General features: G+C 38.2%; 1 protein-coding gene across 1 annotated transcript in view; it reads right to left on the bottom strand.

Annotated features, from left to right (window-relative positions):
* The window catches only part of LOC309691907 (receptor-type tyrosine-protein phosphatase R-like), a 40,409-nt gene continuing 27,484 nt past the window's right edge, over positions 1–12,925 (bottom strand). Inside the window, exons 10-17 of the mRNA XM_082509925.1 lie at positions 10,475–10,664; positions 10,065–10,149; positions 8,944–9,023; positions 7,404–7,541; positions 7,133–7,243; positions 6,892–7,049; positions 6,696–6,809; positions 1–5,813 (exon numbers count right to left, since the gene is read on the bottom strand). Of these exons, the coding sequence (XP_082366051.1) occupies positions 5,720–5,813; positions 6,696–6,809; positions 6,892–7,049; positions 7,133–7,243; positions 7,404–7,541; positions 8,944–9,023; positions 10,065–10,149; positions 10,475–10,664 (970 nt within the window). The 3' untranslated portion in view covers positions 1–5,719. The remainder of the gene's footprint in view (positions 5,814–6,695; positions 6,810–6,891; positions 7,050–7,132; positions 7,244–7,403; positions 7,542–8,943; positions 9,024–10,064; positions 10,150–10,474; positions 10,665–12,925) is intronic.

Below are 12,925 nucleotides of genomic sequence, written 5' to 3' on the forward strand. Positions count from 1 at the left end.
TTTTTAATCCTCAGGTTACAGGTAACAAATATATATATATATATATATATATATATATGTATGTAGATAGAGTAGATAACAAGGTTACAGCACTACTCAGTGGCTAATGTTCTGAACCATTACAACATTCAAGCTGGTTAGTAATACATTAAAAAGCTATGTTTCATAGGTATAATAGTTAGACCGTACATACACTAATTAGTATCAAGTGTACTCTGACTGATCTGTAATGCCCACACAAAAGAAGTTTAAAAAGGACCGTAATGTTATTTATATTATTTATATATATATATATATATATATATATATATTTTTTTTTTTTTTTTTTTTTTTTAAACTGTACAATTAAAAATGATCTTTGAGTAAATGCACATGTACAACTCATAGCAGAATTGGTAAAGCTTAAGAAAGTAGTATTCCAATGCATGTATTCATGAAAAGAAGTTAATACCACATGAATCAATGTGCAAGAGAGACCGAAGATTTAAATTAAAACACCTTTGAACCACTGGGCTAGAAACTTTTCATTAGCTAAAATTCCTCAATAGGGTAATGTTTGCAAATGAGTAGATTTTTTAATTAGGTATAATCTACACCAGCCAGTCCCCAACCCCCGGGCCATGGACTGGGAGCGGTCCATGAGTCGTTTGGTACTGGGCCACGAGAGTTGAGGCTCGAGCGTGTAATTTATGGTTTTCAGCGTTTTTAATCGTTTTTTTTCGTTATTTTTTATCATTAACTCCGTTTCCCTGGGTCTTTTCACACGTGTTATGAACAAATCTTTTTATTTTTGGTACTGGTTTTATTTTGTTGCATTTATCGGCGACACCTTAAAAGCCGGTCTGTCAAAATATTGTCAGACATAAACCGGTCCATGGTGCAAAAAGGTTGGGGACCGGTTTATGTCTGAACTAAAGAATAGATCCGTACATAACTGACAAGCTGATCGACTTTGGCTAGCTAAGGCTAGTGAAAGATTTAAAACTTTAAAGTTATAGTGTGTACAATTTCCACCACTAGATTACAGATATCAGTTCACTGAGTTCTGCTTTCTTACCTCTGCCAATCAAGTGCAAAATCCTAGCTACAGTGACTGTTAAAGGGCAAACAAGTTTTAGTCAGCCAAAAGAGTTTAGACAGATTAAATTTAGACTGTAACCCATAATACCTGCGGGCAGCTGGCATGTTTCAAGAACTGTTTGTGTAAAAATACTTTTTGGATACACTATATTTCAATATTTGAATAATAGACATTAAATACAAATGGATATGGTCACTTAAATATTTTGCAGTATTTTTCATTTTTACCCCAGAAGACCCCCAAAAACTCTTGCCACTATTGATCTACAGAGAGTGTACTCTGATAACAAAGTGACTCTGGACTGGATCCAGCTTGGAGAGTTTCCCTATTGTGTAATCTGTTTGCCTGCTGTTTAACTCAGCTGTCAATGCTGGATGAGAAGCATCCACCTTAATTTTTTTAATGTGCTGAAAGTGGTTCATATATTAGCACAAGTTTAAAAATAGTCTCTGTGCCAACATAGTTAACTATGCATGTGAAAATGGTAAACAGCTTTTCAGGTGCTTAAGATTTAGCTTTATATTAAGTTTAAAATTTCAAAAGTACAAGACAATGCTAGACTCCTGTATAATAATGTAAATACACACCTTAGCACTTTTAAATGATTGGAAGTTTTAGTTTTGTTTGGTCCACATGCTCATAGTTTCTATTGTTGATTTCCTGGAATGAGCCAGAATAATCATCCAGTGCCGATGACTTTTGCAAATTTCACTCTGTAGTTTCTGTATTCATTCTGAGTCAAGAAATTAAAACGTAAGCTTGCAGTAGTTTCTAATGAAGTGAAAGAAGAACATTCTCTAAATGGCTATACATTAGCATCTGAGTTAAAAAAAAAAAAAAAAAAAAAAGTAGTAAATTTAAAGATCTTCAGCAGAAAGTTGAATTCTTACAATAAACACTAAGAGCCCGGAAGCTGTAAATTTCATGTCAAAAAAATGAAATGCACTCCAAATTGTTTTCAATACAATGTGATTACAGTATGATAATTCTTTAAACATTTAGGGTCCCTTTAAGCTCCATCAACAGTCAACAACAATACAAGTACAGAACATGAACCACATCCTACTGTACACAATACTACGTCAGAGGCAGTGTGTGTTGTTGTGCCCGCTGCTGTAGAGGGCATGGAGGCTGGGCTGAACCCACTTTCACTTCAGTCAGTTCAAACAGAGAAAATTGTATCACTACTGAAATATCCGGATTCGTCATCCAGTTCCTGAATTTGCTGAAGTGAACAGCGGGTTGATGATGGTCCCATGAGGCACGTTGGACGTGCAGACAAAGAGATTCTGGTCCGAAGTCCCATGATTGTATCATAAGTAAAGAAGTAAATAAAAATATATTGTTACATAGAAAAAGTCTTTAAAGTTCCTCTTGTTTATTTTCCCTTAACGGTCTGATCCCAATGCTCCCAGTTATAGCAGCGAGATTTGTGTTTTTGTGATGTGTACTTTGAAAAGATAACTGCCCACATTGGGTTTAATAGCACTTTAACATGTACTGTACATGGTTTTCCCATTCACACAGAGAGAATATTAGATGATAATGCCAGTGTTCTTCATTACTGACATTAGTGTTGAAACCTCTGATCTCTAACAGAAAACTGAAATAGATGTCTCAATATTGTTATTTTTGTTTCACATTTTGTTCAAAAAAAAAAAAAAAGTAGTCTATTGGTTCTTTAAAAAAATAATTTACTGACAAATATAAGAGTCGATACTTTTTCTTTAGCTGTAATTTAGTTTAAGGAAATTTAGAAATTACTGCTCCAACACAGAGAGAGGCTTAAACAAAACTAAGGTTTGAGGTTGTGTCAAGCTTGGATTTTCTGTCTCCAACAGACCAAAAGCCAATTTTTAATTCATGTCAAACATTTAATGATAATGAGATATGTAGCCCAAATGGCTACAGTTGACAGAGGACTGCTAAAGACATCAAAAACATGTAAAAACTGTATAAAAATAAAGTTATTATTACTTTGATACACCAAAATAACATACTCACTAAATAACATAATTTACAACAGCACATCGATGTGATGACTGCACCATATTTCACATTTTTGGTATAAAGCAATATATCACACAACAGGGAACATGTCACTGCTAGACAAGGTTAACTAGATGGAGTGTAAACTCTGAGACCGAGCAGCACTAATTTCGTATTTGTGGCATCAGGAATGGCTTGTATTTTTTGACCCTGTTTTAGAAAGCCAAACTAAAATGGCAACACTCATTTTAGAGAAGACCACTGTTATCCTTTGCTACAGTCTGTTCATTTGAACTATGAATCATGCGAAGTTACCAAAGACCTTAAATAAAAATATAGAGCTTGAAGTAGCTATATCAAATCCCCTTCAGTTAGGCAGGGTTCAAACTGCTGGGGGGATAGTGGGGGGGATTTCTAGGCAAAAGCTAAAATATGATTTTTTTTGTTTTGTTTCTTTACACTCCCTGTGCTCTTCAGCAATCACAACCTGATTTAATTATAGATCAAATATAGGGCTGTTCGATATAACGATATATATTGGATGACAATATAAAAACATCTATCATTTCATTTTATACTATCGTTTGTTTCGTGGTGTCACAAAATAAACTGTTTAAGGCAATATTTTTTCGTCATTTTGATGGTCACTGTAGTGGCTATATTAATTTCTTAAAGTTCTCTCTTTCTCTTATATTTAATATAACCACACTACGGACGGACAAGCGCCTGTTTAATGCGTTGTCGTTAGCAACAAAACCATTGCGTGTCCGCTTGTTTATTTTCCACATAAACCTTTCATAATAAAGCTCAAGATCCTGTTTAGACTTTTCAAAATAAACTGAATCGCGTGAAAGAGTATGCAGAGTATTTACGGATGAGAAGCAAAAAAAGAGCCGTCAGGTGTTAAAAAATAAACCTTAGACTCAAACATTAGAACAGGCTTTTCCCCGCAGCACGCCATGTAATAAATACTTACAAAGAAAACGGCGGCCGTTACAACTTATGTCTAAAAATGTATAGTTTCATTCAGCATTAAAACACTCTACTCCAGTTACACGACGCCCAGCTGGAAACACTTCACGCAAGTCGAGCTGCCCGAGATTCGAAGAGTTTATAGAAAATGTTAAATTTTTGTGATTTATATCGTTATCGGGACGATAGATGTCTTATATCGGGATATGAGATTTTGGTCATATCGCACAGCCCTAATCAAAGTTTTGACTTTTAATTTAACAATTAAAAACACTACTCGTGAGATACCTTGCAAGCCACCATTTTCCATTTCCCTATGTATTTTCATTTGTTTATTTATTTATTTAATGTATTAGTCATTGGTCTTTTTAAGTGTTAACATCAAGGTGATAAAGAAAAAACAATTATTTCTTTTGCATTGTAAGTTACAGCTACCATATTACCCAGACTTAGCATTGCTGCCAGAACCTCTCTGGAGCTGTACTTGATGAATATTACATAAACAACTGTTAACACCACTATACAAGCTTCGCTTAGCAGAAGAATATTAGATTTAATTGGTTTAACAAAAATACTGTATTAGGATAATGCACTACTAGTTATAGCATGAGTTAAGTGGTTAGTATATATTTATCAACATTAAAGCAATAAAACTACTGGAGCTATAATTAGCCACTAATTGCTTTGCTGTACTACAAGAACTATAGCTTAGCAGAAGATTAGCATCAATCTGCTTTGTTAGCTTTTAGCATGTTGTTAAAGGTAGCCCCATTTGGGACCTCAGCAAAAGCTGGGAAACTTACAGAAACAAGAATGTAAAAGTTGCTGTTACCCCATGGGCAACCGTTGATAAAATAATTTATTTGTTAGCTGTTTATCCATTAGCTTACAAGCTTACATAACTACCAATGTCAATTGTTAATGTATCTGAACCTAGCATTAGCCCTATTGATGTCAATCTAGTTTGTGTGTTTGGCATCTCTGAGAAGTTTGATGTGCAATAGTTTAATAAGTCAATGAGATTGTGAAAAAATATGAAAAAAGAAAACCCACCAATAAATAACAGGTTAAAAAAAAAAAGGAGCATTTGAACCTTGTCTTAGCCTAAGTGTAGGAAGTGCACTGTGACTAAATCAGAGAGTAATGAATAGCATGCTGAGGTCACAAACAGGTAAGTGTTGGTTCAACAGTACTAGAATAGTTTAACCAATGGTGCAGCTAACAGTCATTTTTCAGTAGCCATTTTTATAAAAACACCACATTACAAAATAATGAAAATGCTAGAAGACATAAACACAACAGTGTTATTGAACAATGTACCATCAGTTTCAGTAAATTGAAGTTGTTAAGTCTCCATGATAAAAGAGACATTATGGGAGAGTCTGGTTAGTTAAAACTCGATCCAACAATCGGTTGGTTAAGTGAAATGGGCGGGTCCACAGAGTTTGATGAAAAAGAAAAGATGAAAAGATACATTCCATTCTTAATAATTTGCCTTTCCCTTTTCCTTGAGCAGATTCTTCCCAGAACAGTCCTGCTTGGTTGTCCATGCTGTCCATCAAATTCCAAGGCCTCCTCCAGAATTTCCCAGACTTCCCAAACCACAGTTCACACCCGCAGAGGACTGTTTTAGCACACTTCCAGGTTAAACTTGTACCTTCGTCAGGTGGATAAACCTCACTGGCCAGTTTCTGCACATAGACGGGCTTCATATAGGCTCAAGGCATGATGGACAAACTCATACTGTTCACCTGTCTGGATCATGCCTCCCCTACATAACGGAAGAGAGAGACAGAGTTAGGAATGAGAAGCAAAACTATTTGTTTAAAACATGCAATAGGGATGAATTTAGTGCTGGCAATAAACCATAACACACCATCTGACTCTAAAGTGCAGACAAAGTCAAATTTGCAATTTATGTATCTTATGTCACTTAACAAGGCTGGGCGACATGTTACAAATCTCCAAAACAACTCCTGATGAACTCAACAAATCAAAGTCATATTCGTCCAATCATTCAAACTTTGTTATGATTACTAATAATTTAATTTAAATTAATATGTATTGGATACATGTTTAAAAAAGGTCCTCAATGAGCGCTTTAGCAACCACAAAGAGGACAAAAAACAACAACAACTAAACACTGAACATAATCATCAATGGCAAGGAAAAAAGCGACCACACAGAAAGAAAACTGCCAAAACCAGTTTAAACAATCAATGCAACACAAAACAACTGCAGGACACCTTAAATTTCCACAAATGAGGGGGGGAAAAAAATAAAAAAATAAATGTCCAGATACACATAATATACACAATTGTAAACAAAAACAACCAGAAAGAGATAAAAAAAAAAATGACCACAAACTAAAACAAGACTATCACCAAAAGGTCTGAAACAACTGCAAGGACACACTCAATGCCTTCAAAGGGAAACCAAGAGACCACAGAGACTTAAAATGACCACAAAGACAAGCGAGGCAGCTTCAGAGTTTATGCAAAAACCATGTTTCTCAGCGACTAATGGTACTTTCTTACAAGAGCCAGTTAGAGGTTTAAATGTCAGCTTTTTAACACCCTTTAGATTGTTTTAATCATGGAAGTGAGGACCTGCAGGTCATCAGTAAAAACCTGCAGGAGTACACGTGTGTTACCTGTCGGCTCGGAGCTGGCAGGTGATGCCCAGTACATCCACCACTCCTTCCAGCTGTAGCTGCCGGCAGCCCATCGTCGTGGCGATGAAGCATCCCGTTCGCCCAATCCCAGCACTGCGATCAAACGAGCAGGGTGTCATTTCATAATTATATAGTAGTAACAGAACTGTCACGCTGTCGGTCAGTCTGTCAGTACCTGCAGTGGACTATAACTGGTCCCACGTTGGTGGCGGCCCGTCTGTCCGTCTCTACGTCAGTCATGAGCTGCAGCAGCGGCAGTGCTGAGACCGGGGTTTTGTGGTCAGGCCACGATGTGTACCAGTAATGCTGCACAGAGCAGGTTTGGTTCCCACACTGCATACATGAAAACATACATGACATATTAGTCCTGATTCTCAGCTCTGATGAGAACACGTTCCCTGCTGTGCAACGTGTACCTTGAGCGTGAGGCTGCGAGTGGTGTAGTGTTCGCACTCTCTGATGCTGTTCACCAACACTTCAACCTTCCCATAGATGCCTCTTTTCTCCGGCCAGTACAGAACACACTTCTACAGAGGCAAGCACAAAGACGGCATTCATTAACTTCAGCTCACTTTCCAGATCACTCCATTTTTGTTGCTATACACTCAGCGCCTACAACACTTAAAATCTACCCTGGCATTAAGAAGACGCTCTTTCTTCCACAGTCTTTGCTTTTTAGACTCTTACCTCGTTCTTCTCCTTCAGTTTGGTTATCATGACAATAACTGGTGACTCCTCTTGCCAGGCCATTTGCCAGAAGTCATTCACCGTGTTCACCATAGGACCCTGAGTGGCGATGTACGCCTTATCGTCCCCCAAGTAACCCTGCAGAATGAACCAATCACACAGCAGGGTCAGCATCATTCACAGAATGATGAATGTATTCCTCCACCAGGGTCTATCAGCAGCAGTAGACAAAATATACCGGGATTTCCCAAAACTTCATGAAGACGTGCAAAGAAAGAACCTGTTACATTTTGGAATACATAAATAAAATAAAAACGTAGAAAAACCCATTTGTCTGCATTTAAACCATTTTTACACAAAGAAAAACGGCAAGAAAATGTTAGAACTGTAGATTAGTCTAAAGAACCTGAAAAACATCATTAACTTGGTTATTCAGCTGATCCATTCGCTCGTATTCACTGTTAAACAGCAGGTTAAATCTTTCATGCCTGTATATGAACTAGTTTAATTGAACAGTGATTCAGTGTTCTCTCGCTGGCATGGCCTTTAAGGCATTTGTGAATAAAAACTTGTTTTATTTCAGGGTGCTCCTCATGCTGTTGGTTTTTAACCGACATAACTGATAACTGGATCAGGATGTGGCTAGTTCCAAACTAGCTTGAGCTAAATGTGTGCAGAGAGCAAAAAACGGTGCATTAATGACTCCAGGTGACATAACAAAAACAAACAGTAAGACCGTGCCAAACTGAACTTCAAAAACATATTTCATTTCTAAGCTTCAAATTTAAAAAAAAAAAGTGCTGTGTTTCATTTCATAATCGCTGTTATTTTCATGTAATTGAAGTGCTTACTTATTCTGGATGAATAAGATTTTTGGTGCGTGTGCGTGCGTGTGTGTAGTAGGACAAAGAAATTAAACAGCCTCGGTTGTCTCATGAGGTCCGCCGCTTTAAACTGTTTCAGTGGTGTTTCCTGACAGGAAGACAGTCTATTGTGTGGAAGTCTGAGAGCGACATTACAGACTTCTACAGGCAAATACTTTCACTGTGTAGGTCGACGAGGAGCCAGAAGAAAAAGAAAAGGCTGTTTACATTCCAGATGAGTGATAATGACAGCCTTCTTGCTGTTTTTTCTAAGGTTTAGAGAAGATTTAATAAAACAAATGTCATCATTAACTGGACTGAAAAGTTTTTCAAAACCTGAGTAAGTACCAAAATGTCTCCCAGATTAAACACAGCAGCTGAGAGCTAGAACAAAAAACAGGAAATACAAGTAAGCCAGGCAAAAATAAATAAATAATACTCAGAGTACAATTTGTTGTTATGCAACTGATCTACAGACAGAACATGAAAATACAGATGAGTCGATCAAAACAACACAAACAGCAAAGAAAACACAATAAGCTAATTGTCTGGAAAATAATGAATAGAATTTTTTTTTCAGAATAGAAAAAGGAAAATAAATGAAAACAACAAGTATGTTAAGTATTAGTTCATAAATCGATTGCTTGGACTGCAGGACAGTTTGTGCCGTTACCCACCCGTATGTAGTTAGCATTGATGTAGGTGCTCAGCAGGTCGTTGGAGCTCTTTGACTTTAGGATCACTCTGGAATGAGGGTCTAGGAAACATACCAAGGACAGGAGATGAGGACACAAGGAAAGGTACAAAGGAGAAAACTAACGAGAATAGTTTAAATTAAGCTCAAAAACATTCTGAGGAAAAGTATCACTTTTAATCAGCACCTGAATTTTGAAACTCATGTCTCAAAGTTTACCCAGTCTTGTTTTCTTTATCTGAGAAATATTGTGTAAATCAAACTTTTACTGTCAGTCAATCATCTTAAACTTTTAGTACACACTTTAATTTTCTCTAATCTTGATTATTGCAATTCACTTTTCATATGTGTCACTTCTAACACCTTATCAATGCAGCTGACCTCTCCAATCACCTAACCAGGGTCATCTAACAGTCCCTCGCTATCATATTAAAACCAGAGGTGACCGTGCTTTTAAACTGTAGCTCCCAAACTGTGGAACCGCCTTCTTCAGACTATAAGGTCACCTGACTCTGTTATTTGTTTGAAATGTCTGCTGAAAACTTATTTTTAGGTAAAAGCTGAGGCTTCAATGTAGTCCTAAACAAGCCAATATATGATGACAGTGGATATCTACCTATAACATCTAGGGTTGGTAGAGTCCTATTGCAGGTTATGTTTTAACGTTTGGAGCACATTTAAGAACAACACAGAATGTGGAACAGAGGAAAGTCTGATTGACAGCAGCTCTAGGTGAGCATTCCTTTCTCTTGATTGGTCGGAAGGAAGGAACAGTGCTGTATTGATAACCCCACCCTCCTCCCAAAGCACGGCTACACAAACCAAAAAGTAAGTGTGTGTGTGTGTGTGTGTGTTACATAATGTCTTAATCAGGATAAGTTCCTGGCCGACAGTGTGAGAACAAACTGTGCTCAGAGGAAAATGTATTGTTCCGTCTGCTCATGGGGAAGAGGGAGGTGCGATAATAGCTGTCCTTGCGGTTGTTGGCCTTTGACACTAAGTCCCGCCTACATAATAAAACAACTTCCTGGTTCATCAGGAAATCAGAGACTGGGATTGTTTTGGAAGTATTTCTAACTCCATAGCAACACTGAGAATACTCACTGGGCAATATGGTCTTATATCTGTTCTTGGTCCCATGATTCGGAATATCCAGCTCCTTGGGATCTATGAAGTTCATTGGGATTTCCTGAGATTTTAGGAAGACAAGTTTCAATTTTATGGCACATTTCTTACCCAGATTAAAACACAATGCACTTTACATGAGTATTATTTCAACTTGACTTGGTTAGTTAATAATCTTTGTAAATGAAGAAAATGCAATGCCTTTCTCTTCTCATTGCAAGAAACTGCTGCTGATTTTCTCACATAGAGCTCTAAAATCCATTATAAAGCTGTTCCAGCTATGAACTTGAGGGCATTATGAAAGACTGCATCACTGCATGTAAATCAGCCCTTCAACATTTCAGTGTGTCCCATCAAAAACCCAACCAAAGCATGAAATTCGGGCTCACAGCGAACTCTGCGTGCAGCCTGTGGGTGTTGTTAACGATGTCGCGCAGCTGCTGTCGGGTGAGCGGCCGGCCAGCCGACAGCAGGTACTCCCTGGCCACTGCCTCCCTGGGGGTTACCACGGCGACGTTAAGGGGCTCCACAGTGCCGAGAGCAGACATGTCCAAAACCAGGGAGACATTAGAGCCACGTCTGCAGAGGAAGGATGGGAGGGAAGAGGCAAAGACAGCTTTTGTTAAAAAATGGAAGGGCTGATCACGCGAACGAGTTCCCTTCCTTCCTACATTTTTATTGCACTTCTCTGGTTTGCTGGTTGAGTTTCAGTTTGGCTTGGTCAATTTTAAGGTTTTTCCTGACTCAGAGTTTGCAATTTGATAAACAAAAATCCCCCTTAATGCTTCAGACAATAATTTAACACAAAGAAAAACCAAAACTGGTTGAAAATAATTTTTGTTTACTTTATTTTACAACAGCAGTGATTTAACCTCGGCTCTTACTAAAAACTCTGTTTGGTCTGACAAACTCTTGCTTTCATAAGGAGACAACGCTCTTCCAGCTGATAACAAACCACCGAACCCAACATCAAAGAAGTTGTCGTGTTCAAAATGGTTTGCTCCATCTGACAAATCACTCACTTTAAAAGCTCAGTCTCATTCCTCCTGTACATCTTCAAACCAAAAATTCTGTTTTAAAATAATTAACTGCTGTTCACCGTCATCATGACTCCACACAATCTGGTTTTACGTATGTAGGGGAAACCACCGCCAACCTCAGCAGGGTATATGGTTCAAAGAAGGATTCATTCCCTTCTGGGGCTCAAACCCGGTCACAGACAGTCTGTTTGATGAATTGTTACCTTCAAATTATAACAAAAATATAGTCAATTATTTTACGTTCAGGGAATCTGATCTGTCTGGTGACTGACCATTTGCCAATTACAAAGTAATGCAATGACAGATTCCTGCAGTCTTGCTAATCAACAGCTAGCCAACAAATGTTATCTTATTCGCTAACATTCAAGTCAAGTGCCAAGAGAGCTCTGAATTATACATTGGGGAAACCAAACAACTTCTGCTTAAGCAGATGGCACAACAGGATTCAGAAGTCAATTATTACAAGATGAGGATGTGCACATGGTGGACTGGAAGGAGCACTGGGTTGACTGGGCTGACAAGGACGCCCATTTTTATGAAAAGGGGACATCTCTGAACCAATGAGGGGACCTAATGGTCACAGCAGCCAAAAAAGCTGGGGTGCAGCCATCTCCCTCACAGTTTGCATGGTAATTGCTTATGAAATGGCACTTGTGGCTCATGGTTAGGCACTGGAGCTGGTTTCAGTTGTTATGCGGCTTTATGGTTTATAATGTAGGGAAACCTGCAGTCAGCTGACTGAAAAAGTTACTTTGATGAGTGATGAAATATTTCTTCCTGGATGAATATGCAGCATCCAGATGAACAGACAAACATCCACCTATTGACATGAAAGTCTGGTTTTATAAGACTCATTAAAACATGATTTTTCAATAATTCATGATAATTTTATGAATATTTTCAATTCAAACTGGAACTTTTCATACTTTGTGTACTTTGGTTTTACTTGCACATCTCTGGTTGTTGCCTCCTTGATATTAATTACATGCTGCATGCATTCTTCTGTCTAAAACATGGGGTGCTGCCATCCCGTCCAGTGCAGACATATCTGGCTAAATAACCAATGCATTTTACATTATTCAAGAATCTCGTGATAATCCCTAAATAAACAAAGGAAATTCTTTATTGACAGCAGATTAATAACCAACACAAACTTCATGTTGAAAGAGCAGAACTGCTGAGCTGAACTCGTCGGAACAAAAGGCCGAGAGGTACAGAAGACAAGGTGTGCTTTGATGGGGTTCATGTGGGTGGACTCTCTTCATCTGACTACGTGTCAGCCAGTTTCCTCTCCAGGATGCTGCTACTTCCAGTTTGTCTGATTGGCGATTGGCTGCCATCCAGAGTGGACAACGCACACACAGACACACAAGTGAGACACAGACACCGAGAAAAACATCCTGTTCTCACTCAGAGCCCGAAATCTTCCTTCCTTTTCTTACCTTAAGGAACACTGTACGTTTAATTACCTCGCTCTGATGTAACCAGAACAAAATGGCCTCCGAGGTCTGAGTGTGATTTAGCGGAAGACTTAGGAGCAGCAGATAAAGCCCTAAGTGCTCAACGTCAAGCCGAGGCGCACAAAGATGTTTTCTTTTCAGTTATGAAACTACTTAAGGGGGGAAATGAGCCTCAGCCAAGTTTGAAGGCGACAGCAACTGTATGAAAATGTAAGTCGGCGTTCTCTCAACACGTCTGACTTAGAAAAATGAGGTCAAACTAATTTACTCAACCAAATCCAAGCATCTCACAACTAAATGCGTCTTATGTAACTAATGTGCCGAAGGGTGACTTTTTAAG

This window comes from Aulonocara stuartgranti (genome assembly GCF_965226115.1).
Source record: "Aulonocara stuartgranti genome assembly, chromosome: 17".
In the NCBI taxonomy this organism is placed as follows: Eukaryota; Metazoa; Chordata; class Actinopteri; order Cichliformes; family Cichlidae; genus Aulonocara; species Aulonocara stuartgranti.